General features: G+C 43.8%; 1 protein-coding gene across 1 annotated transcript in view; it reads right to left on the bottom strand.

Moving 5' to 3' along the window:
- Nucleotides 1–5531: 5531 nt before the first annotated feature.
- Nucleotides 5532–18124, bottom strand: part of LOC126176535 (peroxisomal leader peptide-processing protease-like) — a 1185809-nt gene continuing 1173216 nt past the window's right edge. Inside the window, exon 9 of the mRNA XM_049923692.1 lies at nt 5532–5698. Within this exon, the coding sequence (XP_049779649.1) occupies nt 5532–5698 (167 nt within the window). The remainder of the gene's footprint in view (nt 5699–18124) is intronic.

Below are 18124 nucleotides of genomic sequence, written 5' to 3'. Positions count from 1 at the left end.
TCCACACAATTCCGAAGACGGCAAGAGCTGACAAGTGCGAGAATTAACGCACAATCAGCTTAACAGCTCATGCATCGAAGCTGCTTACAAGAATAATATACAGAAGAATAGAAAAGAAAATTGAGAATGCGGTAGGTGACGATCAGTTTGGCTTTAGGAAAAATAAAGGGACGAGAGAGGCAATTCTGACGTTACGGCTAATAATGGAAGCAAGGCTAAAGAAAAATCAAGACACTTTCATAGGATTTGTCGACCTGGAAAAAGCGTTCGACAATATAAAATGGTGCAAGCTGTTCGAGATTCTGAAAAAAAGTAGGGGTAAGCTATAGGGAGAGACGGGTCATATACAATATGTACAACAACCAAGAGGGAATAATAAGAGTGGACGATCAAGAACGAAGTGCTCGTATTAAGAAGGGTGTAAGACAAGGCTGTATGTAGCCTTTCGCCTCTACTGTTCAATCTGTACATCGAGGAAGCAATGATGGAAATAAAAGAAAGGTTCAGGAACGGAATTAAAATACAAAGTGAAAGGATATCAATGATACGATTCGCTGATGACATTGCTATCCTGAGTGAAAGTGAAGAAGAATTAAATGATCTGCTGAACGGAATGAACAGTCTAATGAGTACACAGTATGGTTTGAGAGTAAATCGGAGAAAGACGAAGGTAATGAGAAGTAGTAGAAATGAGAACAGCGAGAAACTTAACATCAGGATTGATGGTCACGAAGTCAATGAAGTTAAGGAATTCTGCTACCTAGGCAGTAAAATAACCAATGACGGACGGAGCAAGGAGGACATCAAAAGCAGACTCGCTATGGCAAAAAAGGCATTTCTGGCCAAGAGAAGTCTACTAATATCAAATACCGGCCTTAATTTGAGGAAGAAATTTCTGAGGATGTACGTCTGGAGTACAGCATTGTATGGTAGTGAAACATGGACTGTGGGAAAACCGGAACAGAAGGGAATCGAAGCATTTGAGATGTGGTGCTATAGACGAATGTTGAAAATTAGGTGGACTGATAAGGTAAGGAATGAGGAGGATCTACGCAGAATGGGAGAGGAAAGGAATATGTGGAAAACACTGATAAGGAGAAGGGACAGGATGATAGGACATCTGCTAAGACATGAGGGAATGACTTCCATGGTACTAGAGGGAGCTGTAGAGGGCAAAAACTGTAGAGGAAGACAGAGATTGGAATACGTCAAGCAAATAATTGAGGACGTAGGTTGCAAGTGCTACTCTGAGATGAAGAGGTTAGCACAGGAAAGGAATTCGTGGCAGGCCGCATCAAACCAGTCAGCAGACTGATGACAAAAAAAAAAAAAATTGGTGAGGTATGCGTCCTCGTGGACGACAATTCGCGCCCCCATGTGCACATCTCGTGAATGACTTCCTTCAGGATAACGACATCGCTCGACTAGAGTGGCCACCATGTTCTCCAGACATGAACCCCATCGAACATGCCTGGGATAATTTGAAAAGGGCTATTTGTGAACGACGTGAGCTACCAACCGCTCTGAGAGATTTACGCCGAATCGCCGTTGAGGAGTCGGACAATCTGGTCAACAGTGCCTCGATGAACGTGTACATAGTATGCCAAGACGAATACAGGCATGCATCAATGCAAGAGCACGTGCTACTGGGTATTAGAGATACCAGTGCGTACAGCAATCTGGATCACCACGTCTGATGGTCTCGTTGTATGGTGGTACAACATGCAATGTGTGGTTTTCATGAGCAATAAAAAGGGTGGAAATGCTGTTTATGTTGATCTCTTTTCCAATTTTCTGTACGAGTTCCGTAACTCTCGGAACCGAGGTGATGCAAAACTTTTTTGTTGTTGTCTGAAAGTAATCTGATATTTCAGTAAGAAAAGAGGCAGGCGTAGATACTGAAAAAGTGTACTTTATGGTATGGGACGTCAGTCATGCATGTTGTAAGAAACAGCTGACGCCATTGGCATATTTAAAGAAACGGTACAGAATATTTTGTATTATAGATTAAATATGTGAAAGACGTCTGCAAAACGAGTACTGCGTTTGTTGAATGTTAACGAAGAGCATATTCCAAATTGAATTGAAATGTATGGACCGCTGGACAAAGAATCGCATTTATTCTATCAGTCGGTTTATTACTGTTGGTCAGGTGTGGGTAGACAACTTCGGGCCAGAAGCGAAATTGGAATCACACACTTGAGCAGTATTCTAAGATGGAAGGCACAACTGATTCGTTAACTGTCTCCTTTTAGACTGAGTGTATTTTTGAGTATCCAGCCAATGAACCTTACTCTGCAACCTACCTTACCTGCCGCTGAGCTATGTCATCATTCGATTTTAGCCTAGAAGCTCGTGTGACTTCTCCTGGAAAGGTTGTGGTATATACACTGCACCAACAGACACGCTGCCCTCAGGCTGTATGTACCCATTTTGGGCGCTGGCAAGGGAGGTGTATCACTATGGGAAATAGCCGTCAAAAGCCTCTGCGGACCGAGTCCAAGGCGTTTTGATCTGCTGCAGGTTAACACGTGGCTCAACGTGTACATTAAAGGAATGCCCTAGTCTCTCTTAATAAGATTGTGTTCTAAACTTACACATATCACCTCTTAAGAAAGGACGAGACAGCGATTGTCAGCACCAGCAATTGATCCCAGGTCCCTCAGTTAAGCACCACTCTATCATCACTGTGCGACAATATTTCACCTGTTGAAAGAGCAGGCATCCATTCTATTACACAAAATAAATAGCTTTAGGCCAAAACCTTCGTCGGTAAAGAAAGACAGACACACAACATTCACACACAAACACACACACACACACACACACACACACAGACGCAGACACAGACACACACACACACACACACACACACACACACACACACACAGAAACATGCACACGTCACGCACACATGTTCGCCAACTCCAGCAGCTCCGGCTGGAATGCAACATCATGCGTGATGCAAGCAGCAATCTGGAGGAGATGTGGAGGAGAAAGGAGAAGTGATAGAAGTGAATTGGTAGGGAGAGAGACGAATGCTGTCTGGTGGAGTGTGCAGGGACTAGACCGCCAACAAGCGCAACGTCAGGAGTTTGTGGGGTAAGGTGGTGGAGAAAAAAGGAACAAAAAAGAGAAGAATGGGGAAAGACGGGCGGATGCGTTGGCAGAGGGCTGTAAATAAATGGAGTGGGAGACGAGAATGGGGAGGATATGATAGGACAGAGGGCGGGGGGGTGGGGGTGGAAACTGCCGGCAGGAGGGTGTGGGGACAGTATGTTACCGTAGGTTGAAGCTGGGATAGTTCCAGGAGTGGAGAATGTGTTGTAAGTAGAACTCCCATCTGTACAGTTCAGGAAAGCTGGTGTTGGAAGGAAGGGTCCAGATGGCTCGGGTAGTGGAGCACCCACTGAAATCAAGTGTGTTATGTTCAGCTGCATGTTGTGCAATAGGGTGGTCTACTTTTCTGTCGGCACAGTTTGGCGGTGGCCATTCATCCTGGTGGAAAGCTAGGTGGTAATCATACCAACATAAATCGCAGCAGACACCTCGTTAAAGCGGCCCCAGCAGATTTAAAACTGTCACAAAGGTGAAGGGTGGACCCATCACTTATTAAGGCCCACTAACAGGTGTTCAAATACTTTTTAACAGGTAGCGTACGTTGAAGATAGGCAAACAAAATGGTTATAGCATTCGCAGATCAGAGAAAGGTTTTGAAAATGTTGCCTCGGAAACCCTGTATGAAATTCTGAAGGCAGCAAAAGAGAAAATAAGGGTTGAGGAACATTAGAGGGTATGAACTGCTGAGAATGGAGCGATATATAGTTGTTGCTTCCCTACCCGATGTTATTTAATCGGAACAAGCAGTGCAGAAAACCAAGGAAGAATTTGGAAAGAGAATTAATGTGCAGGAAGAAGAAATAAATCTTCGAGGTTTCCCAATAACATTATACAGTTCTGTTAAAGACGCTAAAGGACTTGGACGATCAGTTGAATGGAATGAATAATGTGCTGGAAACAGGTTATAAGATGAATATCAACAGAAGTAAGAGAAGGGTAATGGAATGCGTGGTACGACAGATTGACAGCACCTTCCCCTGCGTCACACAGTTGGTAACAGGAGCGCACGTTTCCGACAGATGCCAGTAGTGGTGTCGTGGGGACCTGGCAGATCAAATGACGGGTGCCCGCTGAGCCACACCTTCAGCGGCTCCGACTACGAGTGCCCCCTGCTGCTAAGGTATAGTATGTATGGTGGTAGCTGCGCGGCCCAGTCTCAGTTGCAGTCTTCAGTCTTAGCCTTCGACAGTTCGATACTGCGTTAGTAGTGGGAGCCATATACTGCATGATACTCCTTTGCTTCTTGTCATAGCTGAACTTTATTCTTGTTTATTCTTTTGTAAGGTTTCTTCGCGATGATTGCAGAAAGTCACAAGTTAAGTAAAACTTCTGTGTACTGCATTTACATGTTCGCTAATCATTTCTGCTCCTGTCCTGCTTCCCTATGACGACGCCTGCTGCAACACTCTATAGGCCACCTCTCCTCACCATTGTGTCTGAAGCAGTACACGATAGAACGTATTAGAATTAGATTAGGAAATGGGACATTAAAGGTAGTAGATGTGGTTTGTTATTTGTACAGTAAAATTATGACGATAGCCGACGTACAGAGGATATAAACTGGGAATAACAAGAAACGCTTTTCTGAGAAAGAGGAATTTGTTAGGAGTGAATTTAAATTAGGAAATATTTTCTAAATGAATTTTTCTGGAGTGTAGCAGTGTACGGAAGTGAAACATAGATGATAGACACTCCACACAACAAAAGAGTGGGGCTTCTGGAAAGCGGTGCTACAGAAGGCCGGATGGGTAGGTCGAATAACTGTAATTGGCGACAGTGTTAATGGCCTATGGCCAAACAGCTCATAAGGAATGCTGCGTTGTGAACTCGGCTGAAAGTGCATAGACAGAAACTACATCACGTTACTGCACCTTGGCAACGTCGCAGACTGGCTCTCCCGAATCTGCCTCACGTATGAAGAACAAGCACGGGTGCCTTGCCTGTATGTGAAGCACTTTGTGCCTTCTAGGTGTGTCAACCATTATTAGAAAACTCTCAGAACACACCGAATATCACAAATATTAGATAATCTAGAGCATAAAGGAACACTCAAACATGACGGAATTTTACAGAGTGAGCACTGATTGGCTACCTACATTGCTGTCTACTGCGCAGCCCTGTCTCGGTGGTTATAAACGCTGCTGTGGACTATCACGAAGTGGTACAACTGGACTATAAACAGGAATCGGTTGGTAGGACATATCATGAAGTATCAAGGAATGGTCAATTTGGTAGAAGAGGGTGGTGTGTTCGAGTGGAGGAGGAGGCCAGAGGATGTAGGCTGCAGTAGTTATGCGGTGGTGGAGAGGCTTGCTCAGGATAGACTAGCGTAGGAAGCTGTTTCGAACCAGGCATTGGACTGAAGACGACAAGAGTTTTATCGAGTAGAAAGGGTAAACAGTAGCTCTCGCTTAACTTAGCGGATGAGTGAGAGTGAGCGGCGCAGGCAGTACCTTGCTGACGACGTGTGAGCAGGTGAGCACCAGCCCGCCGCCCAGGTGGACGCCGGCGCCCCAGCCGCCGCCGCTCGCCACGCGCACCACGCCCTCCACCGTCCGCGGCAGCGCCACGGGGCCGCCTGCAACACACCGCCGCACATCTCATGCTCCAACTCAGGGATCAATGCCTCAGAGCTGACACGGCTATTGGAAAAAACAGTCCTAACCCTCGCTCTATTCCACTTCGTGTCCCAGCACGTATGCAATGGGGAGGTGGAGGGAGGTGGTCATGAGCTTGTCCCCCCCCCCTTCCCCAAGAAAATTTTACTTAAAGTACTTTAGTTTCCAAATGCCGTAGATAATTTTCAGAAAATGCAGTAGCGTGAAAACAATCTAGAAATATCGGGTGATCAAAAAGTCAGTATAAATCTGGAAACTGAATAAATCACGTAATAATGTAGATAGAGCGGTACAAATTGACACACATGCTTGGAATGACATGGGGTTTTATTAGAACCAAAAACATACAAAAGTTCAAAAAATGCCCGAAAGATGGCGCTTCATCTCATCAGAGTAGCAATAATTAGCACAACAAAGTAAGACAAAGCAAAGATGAGGTTCTTTACAGGAAATGCTGAATAAGTCCACCATCATTCCTCAACAGTAGCTGTAGTCAATGAATAACGTTGTGAGCAGCACTGTAAAACATGTCCGGAGTTATGGAGAGGCATTGGCGTCGGATGTTGTCTTTCAGCATCCCTAGAGATGTCGGTCGCTCACGATACACTTGCGACTTCTGGTAACCCTAAAACCAATAATCGCACGGACTGAGGCCTGCGGACCTGGGAGGCCAAACATGACGAAAGTGCGGGTGAGCAACGATCATCACCAAACGACGCGCGCAAGAGATCTTTCACGCGTCTAGCAGTATGGGGTGGAGCGCCATCGTGCATAAACATCGTACGTTCCAGCAGGTGTTTGTCAGCCAGGCTGGGGATGATGCGATTCTGTAACATATCGGCTTACCTCTTACCCGTCACAGCAGCAGTTACAAAACAGAATCAGGCATTTCCTCGAAGAAAAAAGGCCCGATAACGGTAGATGTGGTAAATCCAACCCATATCGTGACTTTCTCGTCGTGCGATGGAGTTTCCACGACAGTTCTAGGATTTTTACAGTTCTAGGATTTTCGGTAGCCCAAATTCTATAGTTGTGGGCGTCGACAGACCGCCGAGCGTGAAATGAGCTTCGTCGGTCCACAACACGTTACTCAATCAATCGTCATCTTCCGCCATCTTTTGAAACGCCAACACTGCAAATGTTCTCCGCTTCACTAAATCGCCATGTAACAGTTCATGATACCGATGGATTTTGTACGGATAGGATCGGAGGGTACGCCTAAGTGCCAACTAAACAGTAGTGTATGGAATGCCGGTGCGACGTGCGACTGCACGAGCGCTGACTTCCCCATGCATAGACGAACCCGCTACAGTCTCCATTTCTTCCTGAACTGTCTCAGCAGCATTACGCCTTGTGCTCGGTCGGCCACTACTGGGTCTATCGTCTAAACAACCCGTGGCTTCGAACTTCGAAATCATTCTCGCCACAGCTGCATTTGTTAACGGACCTTTACCCGTTCGAATCCCCTTCCTATGGCGATAGGATCGTAACTCTGAACTAACACATTCCCCATTCTGATAATACAGCTTCACTAAAAGCGCTTTTTCAGGTAACGTCGACATGCTGCGACTGCTGGCGCATCTGATTCTCTCTCTCATTACAGCTCCTTTTATACACGATTGTCATGCGTACAATGACGATTTGCTGTCCAGCGCCAACTGTCGAACATTTTGTGAACTTTGTTTTTTTTTTTTTTTTGGTTCTAATAAAACCCCATGTCATTCCAAGCATGTGTGTCAAATTTTACTTCTCTATCTACATTATTCCGTGGTTTATTAAGTTTTCAGTTTTATACTGACTTTTTGATCACCCAGTACATGTCTTCTTTCTTTATCAGCCTCCTTTTTCCGCAGGTGCAGATATACAACTTACACAAATTAAATACTGTCTTTTGCAACTACAATGGCAGTATTATTAAGACCAAATGCGTTTCGCTTTATTTTAAAGCATCTTCAGTGTTTTTGTTTTTCGTTTACAATTTTCTTTGCTGTGATCATGAACAGTTCTCATGCTGTAACTTACTGTAATATACAGAATTAATACTAACCATTACTCACAGTTCTTTTCGTTCCTGTTCTTCCACGTATAAGCGTTAGATTTTAACGCACAGCACTTTCACTAACACTAAACATATTCAAGGTTTTTGTGTGTTTCGAAGAACCACTGTCATCTCGCCATTTAGTGTGTTTTGTTATGCTACTGCGGGATGCACACCAACATCATCACCACTACACAGCAAGCCACAACACAGAAACTCACAGACAAGCTGGTACACATTCACATACAGAAACAAATTGACACAAAAATTGGGAACATTCTCAAGAAACAAGGAATAAAAATGACATAACAAAATAATAACTCTATATAGAAATAAATAAAAAAGCAAGATCACACTGACACGCGAAAAAAATCTGCCATTTATCAACTCCAGTGTAGTACCCTGTCATGCTCTACACTTACGGCAGACAAGCAGAACCTTTTAAATAAGATATAAAGAATACAAAAGAGCATGGAAATATGACACCAGCCGTTCAACATTTGCAGAACGCCTCCAGCAAGAAGACCACGACCCTACTACAATAGTAGTAGTAGCAGCTTTATTCATCCGTAGATCTCTTTTTACAAAGATATAGGACATGTCAAAGTATTTACAGGTTTAGATCGATTTAAAATAATCTAGTTGGTATACACATATATTTACAGACTTCTAGTTGGAGACAATCATTATATTTACTCCTGATATACAATACATTTTTTTTACAAATAACTTATTAAATAATGTAATGCCACACTGTTCACACATATCTCACTATTAGTCATTGCACACACTATACACACATTGTTTCATAACACTTCACTCACTACTCACACACACACACACACACACACACACACACACACACACACACACACACTGTTGATCTCTGGTGATATCTGGGCATTTTCTGTACCGCAACTTCCCATTTGCTATCCTGAAAAACTGAGTCAGCATCCCTCCATAATGGGTGAGATGTTGACCTCAGAAAGAAAAAGAGTTGCCAGTATTGTGCTATGTATAGCTTGGGGGTAAGTATTTTTAGGAAGGAAAAAAGAAGGAAACCACATAAAGTGAAGGTGTTATGTGGAATGTTGGTTGTTTTATAATCATTATTATTATTACTACTTGTATATCATTTTTTTTAACAAACCCTTACTCTGTTTTATCTGTGTAATCCTTCAATGTATAAAATATATTGCATAACAGGTACTTATCAGCTGCCTTTTTAAATAAGTTTATTTTTGCAATTTTTTAAATCTCTTTTGGTAATTTATTGTACAGTTCTATTCCTTGGTAGAAAATGTTGTTTTGAGTTGTATGTTTATTTTTTCTTGGTAAATGTAAGTTGAGTCTATCTCTTGTTGTATAGAAAAGGGCATGAAAATAGTCAGATTCATTATAAGAAACATCTCCTAAATCTGCAAGAGAATTTCCGATTAAAAAATCAATAACAGATAGGAAACGTATAATAAACTGCAGAGAAAGAACCCCTCTCCTCCTTGACCCTAGACACCAGAAAATAATATCGCAACTTGGCAATATCTTCTCCCTAGATCAACCTCCAGTGTACCATTGTAAAGCAATAATTTGCACATACAGTAGTTAAAACAAGTTAGCTCCCTTTACAAACTCTCTCTCTCTCTCTCTCTCTCTCTCTCCACCACCACCACCAAAAGAAACAAAAGATGAATGCATCCCGCAGTGGCATAACAAAACACACGAAATGGCCAGATGACAGTGTTTGTTCACAACAGACAAAAATGTGAATACGTTTAGTGTTGGTGAAAGTGCTGTGCGTTAAAATCTAACACATATACGTGGAAAAACAGGAAGAATGACGTAAACAACAAAATAACTGTGAGTAACAATAAGAAGCAACACTGTTTATAGTAGTAACTTGCAGTATGCGAACTGTTTGTGATCTTAGAAAGAAATTCTGTAAGAGAAAAACAAAGATCATATTGTTACAGTGACAAAAAATGGCTCTGAGCACTATGGGACTCAACTGCTGAGGTCATTAGTCCCCTAGAACTTAGAACTAGTTAAACCTAGCTAACCTAAGGACATCACAAACATCCATGCCCGAGGCAGGATTCGAACCTGCGACCGTAGCGGTCTTGCGGTTCCAGACTGCAGCGCCTTTAACCGCACGCCACTTCGGCCGGCTACAGTGACAACTGAAGATGTTTTAGCATAAACCGAAACGCTTTTGGCGTTAATAAGACCTTTATTACAGTTGCAAAAGACGGTATTTATCTTATACAAATAGTCTAAAAAGTCTAAGAATTCTGGAAATTACAAACTATGTCAGCACAGGGGACACTTTTAGTTACTCGCTTGAGCGCTAGGTGGCGTGGAGGCGCTTGCGGACTGATCATCTGCAGAAGACAATGCAGCCAGGAAACTTGGTGTCTGTGTCAAATTGGTCACGGTTCGTGAGTACACGGATAGAACTGGGAAACCACAGCAAGTTGGGTAAGGCAACTCAGAACATGAAAGCCCCACCACAAGGAAAAATATAACAGAACGACTCATCGTCTTGAATCTAGTGGGAAACGACCGAAGGATACAGCATTTCTCTCATTTACATTCTCGCATAGTTATAATTTACTATCCTGTGTTCACAATCGTAGTGATAAGTGAAGTACTGAAAGATGGCCATTTTACATTTATGGTACGTTAAAAGTGAGAATGACGGCCAGTTACGTTTCTAGGGCTGGAGGTTTATGAGTAGAAAGTGAGAAACTGTGACTTCACCCCTCCCAGAACACAACCCGGTATCCGTGCCTGTTGATAGCTGCCCATTACCTATGCTGTTTATCGTCCGAAAAATATTCTCTTATCACTAGACTTCACTGTCAGCCTTGTTGTGTTTAACTGTTTAGCATTTAAGCTCTCCCAGTTTCTATTACTTATTACTTGCAGCATTAGGGAGAAAAGTAGGAAGAGTCTAATTAAATCTGCACGCAGAAATGACATCCATATTGCAAGCAAGAAAATGGCGAGTGTGGCATACAACTGAATAAAACGAAACACGTATCGGTATGAAGGAACGAGTGTAAATAGTTGATACACTGTTCAAATGGCTCTGAGCACTATGGGACTTAACTGCTGTGGTCATCAGTCCCCTATAACTTAGAACTACTTAAACCTAACTAACCTAAGGACAGCACACACATCCATGCCCGAGGCAGGATTCGAACCTGTGACTGTAGCGGGCACGCGGCTCCAGACTGTAGCGCCTAGAACCGCACGGCCACTCCGGCCGGCTGACACACTGTACGAAGATGATTAAATTATTGTACAGCAGCTATTGATACTATTCAAACACAACTTATGAAAGACACCGATATTATTCGAGAGGTGCGACGATTTAGTATATTTATATCGCCTGAATCTCTTAAGCCAGTGACAGTTGTGTTGACGTAACAGCATTCATGAAAATGTTCTGTCTAGCGCACGTCGGACTTGCTGTCGCATTCCTGCTGCGAGCGTTCTTCTCACAAGGGAACCTCCCCATCGCACCTCCCTCAGATTTTGTTATAAGGTGGCACAGTGGACAGGCCTTGAAAAACTGGACACAGATCAATCGAGGAAACAGGAAGAAGTTGTGTGGAACTATGAAAAAAATAAGCAAAATATACGAACTGAGCGGTCCATGTGCAAGATAGGCAACATTAAGGACATTGTGAGCTCAGGAGTGCCGTGGTCCCGTGGTTAGCGTGAGCAGCGCCGGAATGAGAGGTCCTTGGTTCAAGTTTTCCCTCGAGTGAAAATTTTACTTTCTGTATTTTCGCAAAATTATGATCCGTCCGTTCGTTCATTGACGTCTCTGTTCACTGTAATAAGTTCAGTGTCTGTGTTTTGCGACCGCACCGCAAAACCGTGCCATTAGTAGACGAAAGGACGTGCCTCTCCAATGGCCACCGAAAACATTTGCTCGCAAGGTCATAGGTCAACTGATTCCTCCATAGAACAACACGTCTGATATATTCTATATGACACTGGTGACGGCATGTGCGTCACCTGACAGAAATATGTTGTCGACCTATCTAACTTGTACACTTGACGAATGGGTAAAAAGATTCTTCTACCTTGCCCGATTTAGGTTTCCTTGTGGATGTGATGATCACTCCCAAAAAAGTGATGAAAACATAAGAGTTTGTCAGATAAACTGCAACAAATGAATGCAACAGTTTCACAGTCGCACAGTTTTCCCTGTGCTCTATCAAAACATATGTTTTTAACGTTTTCAAATTTTTCCGTGTGTAGACCGTCAAATCCTGCATGTGTCCAAGCAAATCTGAACATGTCCTGGAATTTTGGAGAGCGAAGTTGATTATGTTGGAGTGCCTGAACATTGATAATTGTCTGAAAATAAAAAATTAAAACTTTCCACTCGAGGGAGGCTTGAACCAAGGACCTTGCATTTCGCAGCTGCTCACGCTAACCACGGGACCACGGCGCGCCTGAGTTCACAGTATCGTTGATGTTGCCTATGTTGCGCATGGACTACTCAGTTTGTATATTTTGCTTATTTTTTTCATAGTTCCATACAACTTCTTCCTGTTTTCTCGATTGATCTGTGTTCAGTTTTTCAAGGCCTATCCACTGTGCCAACTTGTAACTAAATCTGAGGGGGGTGCGATGGGGAGGTTCCCTTGTCAGTAGAAGACAGCACAAGGTGTTTCAAAAAGTCAAGAAATTTCAACATACTATCTTCTACTTCAATCAAGATACAAACTTGGTGTCAATTTTAACTTACACATGGGACTATGAAATTTTTATTTTCAAAAGAAACTTTCCAATTTTACTACTGTATATCATTTACATGCATACGCATACAGCCTTGGGATACTTTTTACAATTCACTCTTCTTCGCACAAAACTGTAGAAATTCAGAAATTGGAAATACGAGACTGTGTTACTTTCTTATAAGGAACACTAACAACTTTATTTGCACAAATAGATGTAAGCCTATTCTAAATACTTCATTCATGAATGTTTTCTTTGCATTTGTGGTTAACATGAACATATCACGCAGAAGGATGTAAGTATTGCGACGTTTATCATGTTCCACGGTGCTGCCGTCCTTCATCATACTTAACACAAGGTGTACTGCCGCCTTGTCCTTGTCTGGTTGAATGTACAATATTCAATGTACGATATGTTAACATTGGATTGACGGTCGCCTGTAATGATAGTTATGAGCTGGCCCTGATAGTCAGTTCCAGCTTCACTTCTTGCCGTGCTCTGTAACTTCTTTTCTGAAGTGCCAGCGCTTCACTGAAAGAGAGCGGGGTTTCTCCTACCATTAGCTATGTAAATTATTTCAGACAGTGACTTTGCTTTAAGCACTGTATTTTCTTTCAAAAACTTAACTATGTAAATTATTTCCGGCAGTGACTTTGCTTTAAGCACTGTATTTTCCTCCATAAACTTACACAATTACAATTCACAACCATATGACAATAAGTCTTCATCCGTACCTTCACCCAAAATCAACCAGTCTCTTTCGTGTCTTTACCGCTTCTATTGACAATATTGGAGTGGTCTGCTAGCATAAGCGGCCAAAGACACTACTAGCTAGGGCATAACCACCTATGGTAAGCTAACATACACCGACGAACGACAAACGTCGGAAAGCCCCTGCATATCAGCAACGTTGACTGGAAATTACCAGCTGCTATTAGAGCCGACCAACAGGCAACAGCAGGGAAACCCACTACTAACAAAGCCTACCCTTGCACGGCCTGTTGCAGGCAGCAAGACATCCGCTACTGCTCTTACCACCCGACCTAACTATCGTACAGGTTTTTTTCCCTTGGCTCTTGCCTTGGCACCTTTTTTCCTTTGCCCTTCAAACCGCTACCCTTCGTTCGACTTCGATCCAATCTATCTCCAGATGAGCGCGTATAAATTGTTAACCTTAACCCGACGTACGCAAACATCGCAGTAGCCACATCCTGCGACACCTCACTCTAGTGAACACAAACCCTTGTGCAGAGATGGCAGTACACCTTTTGAGTTGGCCATCATGCCGGTGTGGGCGTGGAGAGGCTCCACCTCTATAAAAAAAATGCTTGCGTATTCTATGGCGGCCCCTCCAAAGCACCTTGAAGTGACGTGAACAGAGAACAGCGCGCTCCATCAGCAAGTGGAGACACCCGCTCACCGCTCGTGCTACACTCACAGGTAGAGCCTTATCTCACTTGACTCTATACAAAGAGAAGCTTCGCGTTGGTGTATTGTTTCTGTAAAGTCTATCTGAGCTATACACAATTTTTGTATTTCGTTCACGCGGCTGTCTTCCATAGTTTTGAAGAGCCTAACGATGGGCCATGGCCTTTCTCAAGGAAATGTCATGGGACACCACAGTGTGTTCCTATAAGCTGTGGTCACTGGACTTACACGCTTCTACCCAATCATGGCGAATCACGAGGGCCGTTCAGTAAGTAATGCAATACTTTTGGTTTTGTTCAGGATTCCAATACACCATATTATTCCCTACTCTTCTGGATACAGAACGTTTTTTTCAACATAAGCTCTCTTCAAGGCGATGGCCTTACGGCACCTTACTGGGAGGCAGCCAACGTCTTGCTGCATCAGTAACCTTCCCATCATCCATGTACCTCTTCCCGCAGGTGCATCCTCCATAGGACCAAACAGAAGTACGTCGGACGGTACGAGGTCTGCGCTGTAGGGTGGATGAGGAAGAACACCTTTTAGACCCCAAATACTTGACGAGTGTGTCAGCGTTACTAACAGAGACACCCAGCTGAGCATCGAGGTGTTTGATTGTGATCCGTCCGTCACCTCCAATGAGGGTGTCCGCACATTCCAACATTGCAGGAGTCAGAGCTGAATGTGGCCGGCTGGCGCAGGAGATAGGACAGTTTTCAGCGGTGTTGTTGCGATGATGACAGACGCCTCGCCCAGCCATTCACCGTGCTTTTGTCCACTGCCGGGTCTCTGTAGACATTCTGCAAGTGCCTATGAGTGTCTGCGGTGCTCTGATTTTCCTCCAAAAGAAACTCAGACAGATCTGTTCTTGAAATGCACCTCCGTTACAGATTCCATTTTATATAGGCTCCATATAGCGACGGAACCTACCAGAACTTCATGAAACTATGGTGGCTGTAGTGAGAATATTTCACGATTTTCCACAACAAATTCCGCATTTTTCAACCGAAATTGGCCAAAAAAATGTGTTACATTACTTATTGAATACCCATCGTATGTTTAGGGTGCTCGATTTTACTGACGTTTCACAAATCTTCACTGTGCCCTCCACCGGACGCACGACACAAACGTACTTTTGCGAGCATGTCCGGCGTTATTGCATTCACTGCAGTAGCTGGGCGGCACCGCAGTTTACTCAAAATTGGTGGAAGGGGAGACGAGCAGACACATTCTAGTACAAAGCCCCACAAGAAAATTGCATCTCGCGAGATCAGACAATCTTGTAGACAAATGGTGTGATGCAATATCCGTACTGCCTTCTCGGCCAATCCATTGTTAACCGTCGCAGTACCAAGTGGGTCTCTAGTGTCTCTAGGGAATGTCGCATCAATAATTTCGGGCTCAGCACCTTACTTACTCATAAATGTCCCTATAAAAAGTATGTTATGAGTAAAAGTCAACAACAATTGAAGAAATTTGCATTTTTTAAATTTTTTACTGCGGGCATAATGAATGTTCCACCCAGTTGGTAGTCTACGTTATTGAAAGTGCGGTGTGCTGAGAGTGTGCTAAAAGATATTTTCGGGTTCTGTACCCTATTTATCCATCAGTATCGCTTTAAAAAGTATGTTGTTAACATACGTCAACATAAATTAACGAATTTTTTTCTTTTCTCTTTTTTTCGAGTGGGCATAAAGTACTCTCCCCTCCCCCCCTGGTAATGGGCATTATGGAAAAAACGTTACTACTGCTAGGGTTAAAGCAACTCACTGTTAAGAATTTCTCTTAGAAGCTGGTGCAGTGTTGCTCCTTTGTGTTGAAAAATGAAATTTTCGCCATATTCTCAAAATTATGGAAAAAGTCAGTTTTACTACTTATCCAGGTACGTGATTCCTTAACCGTTATTTATACAAAAAAGGCCGGGCCGTAAATCTTTTTCCAGCAAACGGCGTAAGGCACGTGAAGCTTTGGAGAGCCTCTAACGTGGTTGTATTTCCCATATTCTTATGTTGTGGCGATTCACTCTTCTGCTTACACAGAAGGTAGCCTCATCAATGAACGAAAAACGTGAAAGATAATTATTGTCTTCCGTTTCCATGCCCAAAATGAAATCACACAAATCTACCTGTTGCTGCCAGTCACCATCATGAAGGGCTTGTAGCAATTTAATCCTCTATGGTTTCAAACACAAATGACGTTGCAAGGCACGCCAGATTTATGAGGAACATTCTGTTGCCACGACGAGTAGACTTCCGTGGGCGACGTGATAAATCCAGTTGAATGGGTCTTGATGGAACACACGGGATGATCTGTAGATTTCTCCTCACATAAAAAAGCAAGCGCCATCTTAGAATGCTTTGAGCTATAGGAAGTGTAGTGCACGTCCTCTCGACGGTAATCGTGACGCACAATTGTAGCTCAACTGAACGTGTTGAAACGGAGAACGTAAAACGACTCTTGTGGTTGTGTTATCGCAGTTTCGAGTAGAGGCACAGAGGCATCTAAGGAGCGAGCCAGCGAGCCGTACAAAGGATGACTTCACGAACTAGCAACCTGACGCATATCCGCAAGTAGCATTAGCTCCCTACAACAATGTGTGAGAAATTAAAATCAATATTAATATGTATTGTATTGTATCTTAACTGGGGAGCTAGAAACGACGGAGAGGCTCCGTTCCCGCCGCAACCGCAGGGGTCCACAACCCCACAACGACTACCGCAGTCCACTTCACCCCTTCGCCACCCCACACCGAACCCAGGGTTATTGTGCGGTTCGTCCCCCGGTGGATCCCCCAGGGAACGTCTCACACCAGACGAGTGTAACCCCTATGTTTGCGTGGTAGAGTAATGGTGCTGTACGCGTACGTGGAGAACTTGTTTGCGCAGCAATAGCCGACATAGTAACTGAGGCGGAATAAGGGGAACCAGCCCGCATTTGCCGAGGCAGATGGAAAACCGCCCAAAAACCATCCACAGACTGGCCGGTTCACCGGACCTCGACACAAATTCGCCGGGCGCATTCGTGCCGGGGACCAGGCGCTTCTTCCCGCCCGGAAAGCTGTGCGTTAGGCCGTACGGCATATTAATATGTAGTTGCATACAATTGAGTTATGTGAAATTAGTGTTTGCAAAATGGTGAGAAACATCCTTCGATACTAACACTCATGTTCAGCAAAAAAAGAACACCTCGAACGACTAGAGATAGGACGTTCACGTTCACAGAGCATGTACATTAGTATGTTCTGCAGAAATTATTAACATTTGAACCATGTCGGCCCGCGGGTTCAGGTCAATCTCGATATCGCGGCGCAACACCACCTACCGATAAAATAAGCCAGCGGCTCTCGTTGTCGCTATAAACCGAATGTAATGGGTCAGTGTGACTTGAGCAGACGTGCAGTACGCCTCGCAGACGTGTGCGCAAACTGTACCGTCACATCAGTGTGTTTGATAGAGGGCGCATCATTGGCTTGAGAGAATCTGATGCATCTATCCGAATGGCACTGCAGGACAGATCTGCTTCCTCCTCGGCTCTGGTGCAACAGTGGAACAGTGTGACACACATCGTTCACTATCAGGGTTGACAGTCCATTGCCGTTATGGCATAGGTTACGTACGCATCGTCCACTTCTCTGCCTGCCTTTGACGAATGAGCAGAAACATGCTAGATGGCAATGGTGTACAGAATGACGTCATTGGAGACAGAAATTGGATCAGATGGTGTTTTCGAATCAATCCAGCTTCTGTTAGATTAAAAATGATGGCCACATTTTGGTTCACCGCAGACAGGGGGAGCAGCATCACAGTGACTGCATTCACACAAGACATACAGCGCCAGCTCAAGTCGTTATGGTGTGGGGTGCTAATAAGGTAATGGTGTGGTGTGCTATTGGGTACATACACAAATGACAGATGGTGTAGTGTGACCTACGTGAATGACATCCTGCGACCAGTAGCCATAACGTGTGCGCGCTCTCATTAGGGATGGCGGTTATCGCTGAAACAAACGGTTTTCCGTTCTGTCGGTTTTTTACCAGGCCAACTTAACCTGACTTTTAAAAGCACTCAAAACAATCGGTTTCTGAAATAACCAATTTTCGGTTTTTTATTTCTGTTGTTACCTGCAATAAACGTAGAATTCCAACAAAGACTGAAAAATCTTGACT

Source organism: Schistocerca cancellata, chromosome 3, assembly GCF_023864275.1.
Source record: "Schistocerca cancellata isolate TAMUIC-IGC-003103 chromosome 3, iqSchCanc2.1, whole genome shotgun sequence".
In the NCBI taxonomy this organism is placed as follows: domain Eukaryota; kingdom Metazoa; phylum Arthropoda; class Insecta; order Orthoptera; family Acrididae; genus Schistocerca; species Schistocerca cancellata.
The sequence above is the reverse complement of the archived record's forward strand: the minus strand, read 5'-3'. Positions and strand labels throughout refer to the sequence as shown.